Here is a 13172-nt window from a genome sequence, read left to right on the forward strand (position 1 = left end):
TTTCACTTCTAACACGTGTGATCTTCACACATGTTATTTTTTTTTTGTATTGAGTTATATGGGGGTGAGAGAAAACTAATTTCTTAATTAGAAATATAATAGAGATTAAATATTTGATTACTTAAGAATAATAAAGTAAACATGATCGATCTTGTTTTCTTATGACCACCATATATAACACTGTACATATAATAAATCATATTCGCGTATTTTTGTTCTTTTTTTAACTTTGGATAAACGATTATTTCGATTATTTCTATAAGAATAGAAAAAAGAAGATAGGATTATTGATCTCTTCCGCGAAAGTACTATCACCTAGCTCTATCTCGAGCGTATCAAAAGCGAATAGATAGACGGAAGGTCAAAAGTCGATAATGGCGGATGCAGCATTCGTGAAAGACGCGTATCCGTCGACAAGCAACTTCTTCTTCTTCTTGTTCCTTGATCTTTGCAAAAGAGTTCGACGAAGAGTTGGTACGGCGTGGTCGGTGATGATGGTGGGGTTATGATGGTGGTGTAGTTGCCTCTCTGTTGCTGTTGCATTTACTGGCCACCACAGGGCACGTGGAAAAGGAATATAAACTCTGTTGAGTCCGTTATTCGTTCGACATACGCTCGCTCATTCAGTCTTTAGAAATTACGTGAAACGATACCTGTGTGTCTTTTTTTTCTTTATTCACAATTCTCAAAATGAACCTAACCGAGTTGATAATTAACTTCTTTATTAACTGGTTGAATCTCTTTATCGTCAAATAACACACCTTTTCTTCACATTCATTTTATCGTTGTCCTTTTTTTTTTAAACCCTTAGGTATATATATAATAATAATAATAATAAAAAAATAATAATAAAAGATAATAAAAAACAAATTCATACTCTCTTCTATCTCATTCTCTCTTAAGCTAAATCCTATAAATGTACATATGTGTTTCATCGTTTCGTTGCCATTACCATGGATTTTCGTTCATTTTTTTTTTTTTCAAATCACCCCCATTCTAAAAGAAGTTTTCACTTGAAAAATGTTTAAACGTTTATCAAAAATAAGAGGAAGTTATTTTCTAATGATATAAATGATTTTTATTTTTGTCTCATTGAGTTTAGTATTTATGAAGGTACAATTGTAGAGAAAGATATTTGTTGTTGGATACTAATCGTTATGAAAATGATGAACGATCTGTCATAATTTTTTTATGTAAAAGATAAAAAAAGAAGGTTCATAAATGTTAAAGAGAAAGAGAAAGATAGGTGTAAAAACATATTTTCATTCGGAGTTATGCGACTGTGAGCGTAGATAATTCTCATCCACTATGATGTCTCTTACTAACTCGACGCATTCCTTATTCGACGTCGATAAATATAGAATCGAGCGGTATCGGCGAACGATGGGAATCCGTTAAGCCGTTATCAGTTACATGGAATTTCGTGGGAAAGTGTAGAGAAGTAGAAAAAGATAGAAATAAAGAAAGAAAGAAAGAAAGAAAGAAAGAAAGAGAGAAGAAGAAGTTCTTGAAACTCTCTTTCTCTCTTTCTTTCTCTCTTTCTCTCATGACTTAGAAATTATATCTAAACTTGAGAGAAATACGATACACGGGATCGAACATTTATGCGATTTTTAATGATTTACAAAAATGACGATGGCTTGATAGTTAGATGATCATTAAAACTAACCGTTTATTCTCGAATAAAAGATGGAAAATTATGAGCAGATCTTGTAATTAGAAACGAGATAGGAATAATGTTTTGGTAAGAATTTGCTTTTCATCGAATCTTAGTAACACATTCTCTCTCTCTCTTGTGTGGTTTTTATTTATTAAATATTATTTTTTAGATTTATATTAAAATTTGTATTTTATATATAAATTTATCTAAATTTATATTTATATTTTTATAATAAAATATTAGAAATTCGTTATAAATTATATTTATATATTATATTTATAATATATAAATATTATATATAATAATATAAAAATAATAATTAAAAAAAAATGTGTGATTCGTAACTTTTAGGAAAAGATTCCGTTAGTTTGATAAAAAGAAATAAAATAAAATAAAATAAAAAATTAAGTTACTTCATTTCCAACAATTTTGTAATATAATTACTTTAGCGAATCATGGTAAAATCATAGTAAGTAAAACCATCGAAGTAAAACCATTAAGATTATGCTATCGTTTAAATGACCGGTGATTACTTTCAAGTCTACTCTTTTAACTCTAATCGAGATTAAAGAAAAAGTAAATTAAAAAAATAAGATCGGTCCTATAATATGTGAAGGGAAACAAAAAAAAAGATTGAAATGTATGTGTGTGTATATATACGCGTACACATACGTGACAGTCAAACACGTGTGCCAGAACGTACGTTGAGTAGTTCATAAAAATCGGTGGGTGCGTACAACAAGCTTTTCACGCTTCGTGACGCGCATCATATCTGTTTCCTGGCGATCCCGAACCATGACTCTTGTTAACCACCGAATAATACTTAATAACGACCATGAGAAAGTCTTGAACATTGCTTGTCCGAAAATTAAACAATGATTGAACAAAATATGACAAAATCAAATTTTAAAATTGCTATCTCATTAAGATTTGTATTTTTGTATTTTTCCATTAACTAAAAACAGTATCAAATAATAATATATAATATATATTATATAAATAACGATATATATTAACTATACTATAATATAACTAATTTTAACTATATTATATATATTAATTATAATGTATTAATATATTAATATATAATTATATACATATAATTGATAATTATGAACTTCCGAGTTCCTAATGCCAATTAATAATAATATAATATCATATATTATAATAATAATAGTTGAATATATGTAATGTAAGAAAAATTAGGAACATGTATAAAAAATGCCCCCCTTATCTAATCATTTGATCCGTAATCGAATAGCGACAAACAAAAAATATAACGCGACTAATTGATAACATAATTTTAAAGTATCAAAGTTATTTTTTTCTCTCTCGATGTATATATTATCTTCCTGGCAAATAAATTATCAAAAGAAATAAAAAATCACTAGGACTAACCTCGTAGTTGAAATGTTTATCAATAATTATTTTAAATTTATTATTCCAAGAAGATAAATGAAAATAAAAACGAGATCTTCCATCGAACTGTATTCTATTGTCAAATAAAAATTAACCATTTTACAGAGTTTAAACATGATTAGTTTAAAAAAGAAACTAGTAAAAATCTCTCTCTTTCATAGGACAAAGAAATGTCCTATTGGTCAAATTACCAATAACTATTGATATCATCTATTTATATCCTATTCGTAGTACTAAAGTGATATTGGTCTCTTCGTGTATGTATAGGATGATACTTATACACATTTCGTATCTATTATGGCAATCCGTGAACAATAACTCTTCCTCCACTCTCAGCATTTAATGGCTCCCGCGTCCATCTATTTATCGTGGAGGAAGAGGAAGTGGCTTGATGGGTAGATAGGTCGAACGTTTTGTAACTAATTTCGCGAGTAAATTGTCCGTAACATTGGTTTGGTGTATATCTCTGCTCCTCATACTAAAGAGTAGCAGCAGAGTAGTAGTAGTTAGCCTAAGTAGAAGAGAGGAAGGAGAACTATGATGGGGGTTGTATTCATGTACCAACCAATGTTGTTGTTGTTAAGCTTCCAATCGTTTGCACACGTATCGTTATATAAACATTTTCTCTTTTACATCATTTTTATTTTATTTTTTATTTTATTTTTCTAACCCACGACACAATTGTCTTTTTTTTTTTAAATAGATTTTTTTACCTTACCTTTGTGTTTTCCTCATCATTACTCCCACGCGTATATATTTTCTATGATTTATCGATCTAAATGCATAAACACTTATTATTAATGCTCAACGAAGTTCATAAAAAGTAATTTCAACACTTATTTATTTATTTGTCAAAGTACAAAAAAATTACAAACTTACCTAACATCTAAAGATCATTATAAATGACTAAAATGATTATATTTAATTACTCTTGTAAATGCACTTTTACTATTATTTTTATACACGGTAAGTAGTAATAGTAGACAAAAAAAAGTATAGCACGTTATGCGTTATGACTTATGCAAATATTTATTTAATATATATGTATATTATACATAGGAAGGTGTTTATGTTCATTTTAAATGCAACACTGGATTCACGATTATTGCGCATAATTACACCGATCTTTTTCACTATCTTTATATAAATCGAGACAAAAAAAATTACATATTGAATAATAAACTACTACTGCTACTATTACTGAACATTTGATAAACATTAAAACAAAAACCAAAACAAAAAAGAAAAACAAATCAAACGCCTTTGCGTCGCTATTCTCGTCTTCTTCTTCTTCTTCTTCTTCTTCTTCTTCTTCCCTTTTCTTACACTAGTCTACTCGTTTTACAATATATAAAAAAAACAAAAAAATAAAAACAAAAAAACAGAAAAAATTATAAGTATATTTATGACTGTTAATCGTAAATAACATATTAAATCATTATTTATCATTTTAACTTTTTTATTTATTTTTTTCTTATCATTCTAGTTTGTTTTTAATAACTAACGCCATATTAACAATAAAAAAAAGATTTTATAGATTCTCATTCCTTTCTTTTATTATCAACAACTCAATTTCCATTCGATTGTATTGAAACACTAATACATTAAGGAATCACCCCCCTCTACTCGATAGCAAAAAAAATCCCATAAAAACGAAGGAACGATCAAAGGAGAGAAAGAGGAGGATTATTTTGCTTAAAAGCGTCGGCGTTGATTCTACGAGGCGTTTATTCGCGTGAATATCGCTAAACGTTAGATTTCCTTCACCGATTATGCGTAGGTACCAACGTACCAACCTATACATTTAAAAAAGAACACAGGATAGGAATAGATAGCTATGGCAAAGCTCACACACTAATACTTTTACGAGTATGTCGCAAGTGCACTAACTCGACAGAGTATGCAGAATTCTCGCATAGACGGATAAATCTCTTGCAAAAACCTTGCGTAAAATGTTCCTCTAAGATATTTAGAATTAAAAAGAGAAAAAAAACAAAAAAAAAGGTTTACTATGATAAAATAATCTATTTCAAAAATCTTATACAAAGAGAAGACGACTATGTTGTTATCTTCTTCTTTTTTTTTTACGTGACACAACGATCGCGATGGCGGCAAATTTAAATGGTCGTTAAACATTCCAGTTTACTTTTTATTTTTTTTTAAGGCCAACGTGTCTCGTTTAGGTCCGTTAACGACCATGTATATATATAAGATTCTCTTCTCTCCAGTTAAAACGTTGAACGGAGAAGAGTGAAACGTGAAAATCGAGAGAAAGCAACGTTGACTTTCTTTGCTTTCGTGTCTCTCTCTTTCTCTTTCTCTTTGTTTCTCTTTCTTTTTTTTTTGCATCGTTTACTTTTCTTTTTAAAAACATAAGAGCCCTATTGTTGATATCCAATGCAGCGGCCCTGTACATTGAACGTATGCAACGTAAGTAACTTGCACACCCACTCGTCGACGATTCGACGTGAGTCACTGCGAGTGCGCCGACTCGATCTATCCCAGGTAATACGAGTCGCGTGCGCACACTGCGCACACTGCGCGCGATCACCTTTGGGTCGATCTTCGAAACGATATTTATTTCCCCCCGGGTGGATACTTTCTTTCAAAGTATTATATTTTTTCATAGATCTTCAATCGAAACAAAAGAAATGTAAGAGAGTTCATTTTTTGATTTTAATTCTTATGAAAATATCTCTATAATTAACCCTTTGAGTGATATGGACGCATATTTTGTAAAATATATAATACAAGAAGCTTTGTAAAATATATTTGTTAAACTGTTAAATTATTGGAACGAAATTATTTTCGTGATCAATTTAAATCATTTGCAACATGTATGCTTATATGTTAACGTTATTTTAATTTCTTTATTATTCTGAGAAAAAAAATGTAGACAATAATATAAAACGTCGTATACATTAATTTGCAACTATGATAATTTTCTTCAAGGATAGATCGATTTTAGACAGAAACTACGATATATCCGTACATATTGAATATATTGACAATAAAATAGTTTTTGAATCGTCCGATGAATAAATAATATTACGCGCACCGGTTACAAATACTCGTTTTAAACGGATTCGTGCGATCGCCATGTTGATCGCAAATAAATACGCGACTTGTAAGAAAAAACATTAAAATACCGTAAGTAACTAACATAAGACAACTTAAACATGTATATATATATATATATATGTATGGAAATAGGCGTGGATTCTCGAATCTAATTGTAAAATAAAAATCAATAAAATATGGCTCGTTTGTGAAACGAGGACGAAATAAACACGTAGATGCACTTTAAACATTTTTTTTCTATTTCTTAAACTATTCTAATACTATTTTGTACTTATTGATTTATAATTTGAATTTACGATGAAAACTTAGCTCAACTATGACTTCTATCTTCGAATAGATCGAGATTGAATGTTTCCTATCTCGATTATAATTCTTCTCGTTAGAAAAGACAAGACACACAGTTTTTCTTAAAACAACGAATCAAACGGTAGCGTAAAGTGCAATCAGATGATGATTCAAATGAATCGTACCGGTGTATTACCATTTTATACATACGTATGCAATGATATCACACCGTTACAATTTCTCACGTTTTACACGCGTGCACGTCTCTAACGTACCTGCGACTAAACGCACTTGTTTACCTACACAATATCACAACGAGATCGCAATTTGTTCTTTTCAAGATAACGAGTAATTTATGCGTCAATAAACTTTTAATCCTTATCGACGTCCATTTGCCATTTCTTGGTTTTTTTCCTCTTCTTGTTTTTATTCCTAGCAATTTTTTTAAGAAAAACACTAGAATACCTTGAATCTTTCTAGCGTTCAATCGTTCAATGAGCAACACGATTAGTAATCAACAATGTGTTTGTTGCATCCAAGGAATATAAGGAGATTGATTGAAATATCATAGATTTTTTTTATTTTATGGTTAAATATAAAATAGAATCTAAAAAAAAAAGGAAAATGTGACAAAGCCAAATATTATAAAATAATTTAATTCGATATATGTATAATATAATACTAAATTAATATTTTAATATTAAATTAATAAATAATTTAATAATTTATTATATATAATATATTATTATAATGTCTTTTTTTATTAATTTTATATAATATTATTAATAATATATACATAATTATATTTGTATATAATATATAATATATATATAATTTTATTATATATAAAATATAATTTTAATTTGATAATTTAAATAAATCATTTTGTGTGTGGGGGGGGGGGATGTGTGTGTGGCGTAAACGATAAAGGACTTTGACGAAGGATCGTGTGTTCAATTTCCTTAAATGATGATCCTTAAATAGGGAAAAAATCCTGTTGACTTTTGAACGTATGATTCCCAAGCTGCGTCAACTCGTTTCACATCTAATGCTAATTACGTTCGTTCCCCAATGGTCCCCCCTATAGCAAAGGAAAATAATCGTTGGCACCGGTAATAATCATACGCAGTTCTGAAACGAAGGGCGGTGAACCGTGGAAATGGTTCGTCCGGTGTTCCTTTGGATGTTTCGGTGCCCTTTCTGCCTCGGGCACAATAATCGTGGATTTCCGTCCGCTTATTATCTTACACGCGCTCGTCACAATGCATACGGATTGTGTTTACGGGTTAATAGCTAATTATTATTACCGATCTGTACGTATACAATGGATGTAAAAGAATATTAACGATTCGAAGATTAGTCTCGAATCGATTATCTCTCGCGAGAAACCATTATCAAGATCGTTATGGTTCTAACTACGCGTATTAATCGGAATTACAATCGGTACGCTTATTTTCTAACAATTTAAAACTTTTAAAATGTGGCTTTAGAGGAATATTGCGATATATTTAAGTTAGAAATTTGATTTTATGATAGAAAAATATAATAAAAAAATATTATACAGACATAAATTACTACTATGATAGTAATTGATTAAGAAATATGATAAAACTATGAATATTATACTGTAAATATAGATTAAACTTAATTCCTTCTATAATTACAAAAGATATATTCGTATCTTGTCCAAGATATATAAACGACAGGGAATTTCATCATCTCGTAAATACAATTATCTCGTTCGCAAAAGGCATCCTGAAATGCGTTGCAAACTCGACCGTGCAATTCTTATCGCAAACGACAGATTAACTTCGACTCTGTCTGATAAAACTGTTCGACAAAAAAATTTACGTTTTCTTGAACAATAAATTAAGAACCGGACCGATTGCAACTTTGTCGACATGTTTTAAAACGATGTATCGTTGAATCTAAATAAATAGGAAAGAAAAAGAACAAAATGTATAACTTTGAGATATTATTTGTGATAGTTAGATAGATCGAAGAAGGAAAGCTTGTAAAAAGATTTGGAAAGGTTGGATGAGAAGGTGTTTTCCAAGAAGAGTTCGTTGGTAAGGTGGAAAGGCGTAGGTACTATGTAAGGTACGTGGCGCGTGTGCCAGACGGACGGCGTATCAAAGGATATTTACCCTGTCAACAACGTAGCTTTATGCCGGCACGTCTACAAGGGGGAGAAAGAGAAAGAGAAAGAGAGAAGAGTCATTCGAGCTGAGATAATAGTAATGGGTATTATTACTTTGAGTCTATTATCTTACGATCTAACGTTTCGTGGAAATCGATAACCCACCGATAACCTACCGATAACCTGCTTCAAATAAAAGAACGTACAATATCTTTCTAACATCAAAATCTAACATTTTTTAACTCTATATACAATTATAACTAGATTATTTAACAAAACGAGATTTTATTCAAATAAACAACCCTTAAAAATGTAGATTAGTTCGTATCAATCGTATCACGAGTTGCATTAATTTTTCTGTTAAACTTGAAATTAGATTCTAGTAAGACTTATATATCGAAAACTTGTTTAAAGTCTAAAGAAAATTTATCAGAAATCTTTTGTAAAGATAAAGAATATTAATAAAATTGTATTAGGCAGCTCACCTGCATCTGCAGCCAAGAATAATCGATGTACGCTGTGGTTGTCGCAGTGACACCAGCCGCGACGGTGGACGAGTTTGAGATCTGTTGCCAGTTGTTCTGTCCGGTACAGCCGAGTACCGCGAGTCCGTCGGGTTGACCCCGATCCGGTACTATCTGATCGGCATACTGATAAGGTGCCTGGATCGTCGACTGTCCACCGGACGGCAAACTCGCCGGATGAGAGTGCTGGGCCCCCGAGCCGGCACTGGCGGGTAAACAGCACACGCTCACGTCCATCCGTGGTGGCGGAGAATCGTAGAAACGTTGCTGTTCCGGCTCTGGTTGCTCCCAAGTCGACCTCTCGATGCTTAACCCTCGCGGAACCATCCAATCTAAGAAACACCTAGTCACCTTCGATCTTTCTCTTCTTCTTTTTCTTATTTTACTTATAACACCAACTTATTCTCTTCTATATCTGCACCATCAAATAATCATATACTATAGTCCGCGAACTCTAATACTTTGGGTTGTAACTATCAACCGGTATATAAAACCGTCTTTGGATTTCATCTATTTCTTCTATCCTCTCCCGTCTCTCTCCGTTCCACCCCGTTTTGTTTATTTCAAACAGTTTGTCACTCGCGAACTAATCGATGAAAACTCCGCGAAGTTATTCGTAAAACTGGCCGAATAATTTTCCTTCTTTTTTTATCGGTAAACATGATCGCGGTGGACCAGCAGGACCACCTATCGACAATTTCCTTCGAGAATAGAGGAAAAATTGGAGAGGATCGATAAGAGGACCTGCCGCTGTCGATGCAACCACGCGAAAGCACAGAGCGGCAGGTGGTGCTACGAAGAAAACAAGACATCTGAGGTTGACCGACGAATCGACGATGATATCTTTTGGTAACGTTTCTTTGACGACGACGTCGACGACGACGGCGACGACGACGACGACGACGACGACGCTGACGACGACGACAACGACGGCAACGACGACGACGACGACGACGACGACGGCGACGACGACGACGGCGGCAACAACAACCAAGACGAAAACGAATACGAAGAAGATGCCTGCTCGTGCTCGGCGACGGCACGCGTACTCTCGGCTCTTCCTCTCCTGGTATTCGCGGCGTCCTCGTGCGGAGACATCGGACGTTCGAACGGCACTGGGGCACGCCTCTCTCCTTCGACTCGCTCGGACCACCTCGACGCGCGCTCCTCTCTGCTGCCCACACTAAACCAAGAGAGAGAAAGAGAGAGAGACCAAGATCTCCAGCTACGAGCAATGTTCTTTCAAGGTTGCGATCATCCTTCAACCAAGCAACCGTACTTTTGATAATGTTCTATGACTATGACTATGACGACAACGACGACGATAACAAGGATGATCAAAAAGTTAGAGAGGCGTTGGCTCCTCCAAGGCTTTCTCTCGTTAACACTCTTCTCTCTCAACTTATCGCTCTCTCTTTTTCAACCTTTCCAATCTTTCTCCATTTGCCATTATATTATATTCCTTTTCCTTTTTGTTTAAACTCATTTCAAACCTTTCAAAATTAGAAATATAAGGACTTATACTTAAGTCCAGGAAACAACTGTTTGCCATATGGACGAATTAATCGAGTCCTAAATTATTTAAAAAATAATCTAAAATTTGACTCGACTCGGCTGACATTTTTCAGTAATGTCAATGCGTGCAATCTTAACTAAGAAACTAAAAAAAAGATATATAGAAAGAGAGAAAGAGGAAAAAAAACAAAGTTTTATAATTCAAGACAACAACACTAGCATAATCTGTTTAAAAGATGTTTGAGTTCTTAATTCCTATTGGTGGATAAAGAAAAATGTTTTAAGCGTTGATTCGCGTGATCTTTCTCTCTCTCTTTTTCTCAAACAACGAGAGTGATGATGATGATGATAATGTTGATGATGATGATGAGGACTTCCAATGTGCACCCACTTCTCGCGCATACGCGCATGCGTGGAAATGCGTGTCGTCAAGGCAACGGTTCCGGAGTAACTGCCCGGTGAACGCAGCCCTCCACTCTGAACCGGGTTCTTCGCGATCTCTCTCTCTCTTTTTCTCTCTCTCATTCTCATTCTCGTTCTCGTTCTCTTTTACCTCCCACCCTTTCGTTCACAACCGGCTCACGCCCCGGGCGCGACCGATCCGAACGGCGCACCGAGTCTAGGCGGCGGCCATCAAGCACGCCTCCCTCCCCCTCTTTCTACATCTCTCTCTCTCCCTCTCTTTCAACTAGTATTGAAAAAAAAGTGTCGGTCTATCTTCTCTCTTTCTATTTCTCCCTCTATCTATATCCTCTATCTCTGTTTTCCTCTTTGGGGCACAAGTTTGTAAATATTGATAAAACTCTCTTTATATATTTTATAGGTTTTTTTTTCTTCCTTATCGGCATTAATGGCCCTCATTCTTATTATTCGTCTATTTAAACACGATTACGTTTGTTACGAATAAACGCGTTAAAAAACATCCTCATTTAAGTCAAAGTCAACGGTGTGTGTAACTTTTTGTAAATAAAACTTTTTCTATCTTTATGTATGTGTGTATTTCTGTGTGTACGCATGCTGGTGGAACCTCTCACTGTATCCCCACTTTCGTTCACCCCCACTTTAAATGGGTCGTACAACGAAAGAAGGTAACTTGGTAGAGTATCTCCTAGGAAAGCACCGATTATTGATGAGTTCGATTGAAAGGATCCTACCACCGATCTTTGGCACACTTCTATCATCCCTTCCTCTCCTTTCCCTCTCTCTCTCTTTCTATTCTATTCTATTCGATAATCTTTTATTCACCCCACTTTCTCTTCCAATCCAATCGCGATTCAACGAAATGGAAAATCGATTGTAAATGCATTCCGTGTGGTTTAGATATGTCGAAGTTGGTAAAGTGAATAGATATAGAAGAATATGATCGATTAAAGATTAATAAAAATAGTTATGCCTAGAAATTATTTATTTATAAGTACATTTAAAAGGTGTTTAAGGTAGTATTCACTAAAAATAGAAGCAAAGATAGCAATAAAAGTAAGATATCTTATTTTTAACGAATTAACTAGGTACTCGTATGACTCGCTTCATATTTATTACAATAAAAAAATTACCTTATAACCTAAGAATATGGTCAACTAAAGCATAAATAGTTATACTTAGAAAATAATAAGTGCACAATATATGTAAAATGTGTTTAAGTTAGTATTTATTAAAATAGAAGTAAAGATAGTGATAAAAGTAAGATATCTTACTTTTAACGAATTAGATACTCGTATGACTCGCTTCGTATAAGTTAGATCGTAAATAACCGTAAGTATTTTTTCTATCGTGATATCTATAGATAACAGATTAGTTGAAATCCAGTTTTATTCGGTATGACGGCGAATCGATAGCCCACGGAAAATATGGGTCATCTTTCAAAGTCTTTTTTTTCTCTTACGTTGGAATAGAAATAAAAAACAAACAAACAAAATAAAGAAAGGGGGATATCTTCGTGATTTATTTTCTATCGAAATGTAAAACGTCTTGTAAAAAAAAGTTTGATTGATTGTCTTTAGAATGTGGAACACGTATTAGAAAATATACCAATGATTTGAAAATTGACTACAAGATGTCTAAAATATAATCAGAATAATATTTCAATAAAAAAGAAAGGAAGAAATAAAGAAAGCACCATTGCACCATGCTTTTATCGTCCATATTTGATTTAATTATTTAAAAATATCCAAATGTGATTTTAACGAGAACAACTTATAACACAAATACTTCGTTTCACATTTCGTTCTCGTAGATTATTTCATTTTACTTCAAAAATCAACTAAAACCTATTTTATTTCTATATGTATGCAAGTATATACTGAAATGTATATATGTGTGCGTAGTTGGTTCTCTTGTTAAAGTTGTGCAGCCGCAGCAAACATCTCCGCGAGCGCGTCTCCCCTCCCACATTCCCAGAGATTCCCTTTCTCTTTAGATTGTGAAACGATTTTCTATCCTGGCGCTTTACCACCACGGATTTATTATATATGCATCGGGTTACGCAAATTACGACAAAGTGCAAATATTTCACATGACCTGCACCTGCGTGACTCCCCTTTCTACACGT

General features: G+C 33.2%; 1 protein-coding gene across 2 annotated transcripts in view; it reads right to left on the bottom strand.

Moving 5' to 3' along the window:
• The window catches only part of LOC107066261 (uncharacterized), a 58213-nt gene extending 47228 nt beyond the window's left edge, over positions 1-10985 (bottom strand). Inside the window, exon 1 of one of the 2 annotated variants that reach the window (XM_015320734.2) lies at positions 9071-10985. In XM_015320734.2, the coding sequence (XP_015176220.2) occupies positions 9071-9436 (366 nt within the window). In that variant the 5' untranslated portion in view covers positions 9437-10985. The remainder of the gene's footprint in view (positions 1-9070) is intronic. The other variant, XM_015320733.2, reaches the window with a different exon arrangement.
• Between the last annotated feature and the right edge of the window lie 2187 nt (positions 10986-13172).

Source organism: Polistes dominula, unplaced genomic scaffold, assembly GCF_049000335.1.
Source record: "Polistes dominula isolate Pdom_NZ unplaced genomic scaffold, Pdom_raw_medaka contig_16, whole genome shotgun sequence".
NCBI classification, from domain to species: domain Eukaryota; kingdom Metazoa; phylum Arthropoda; class Insecta; order Hymenoptera; family Vespidae; genus Polistes; species Polistes dominula.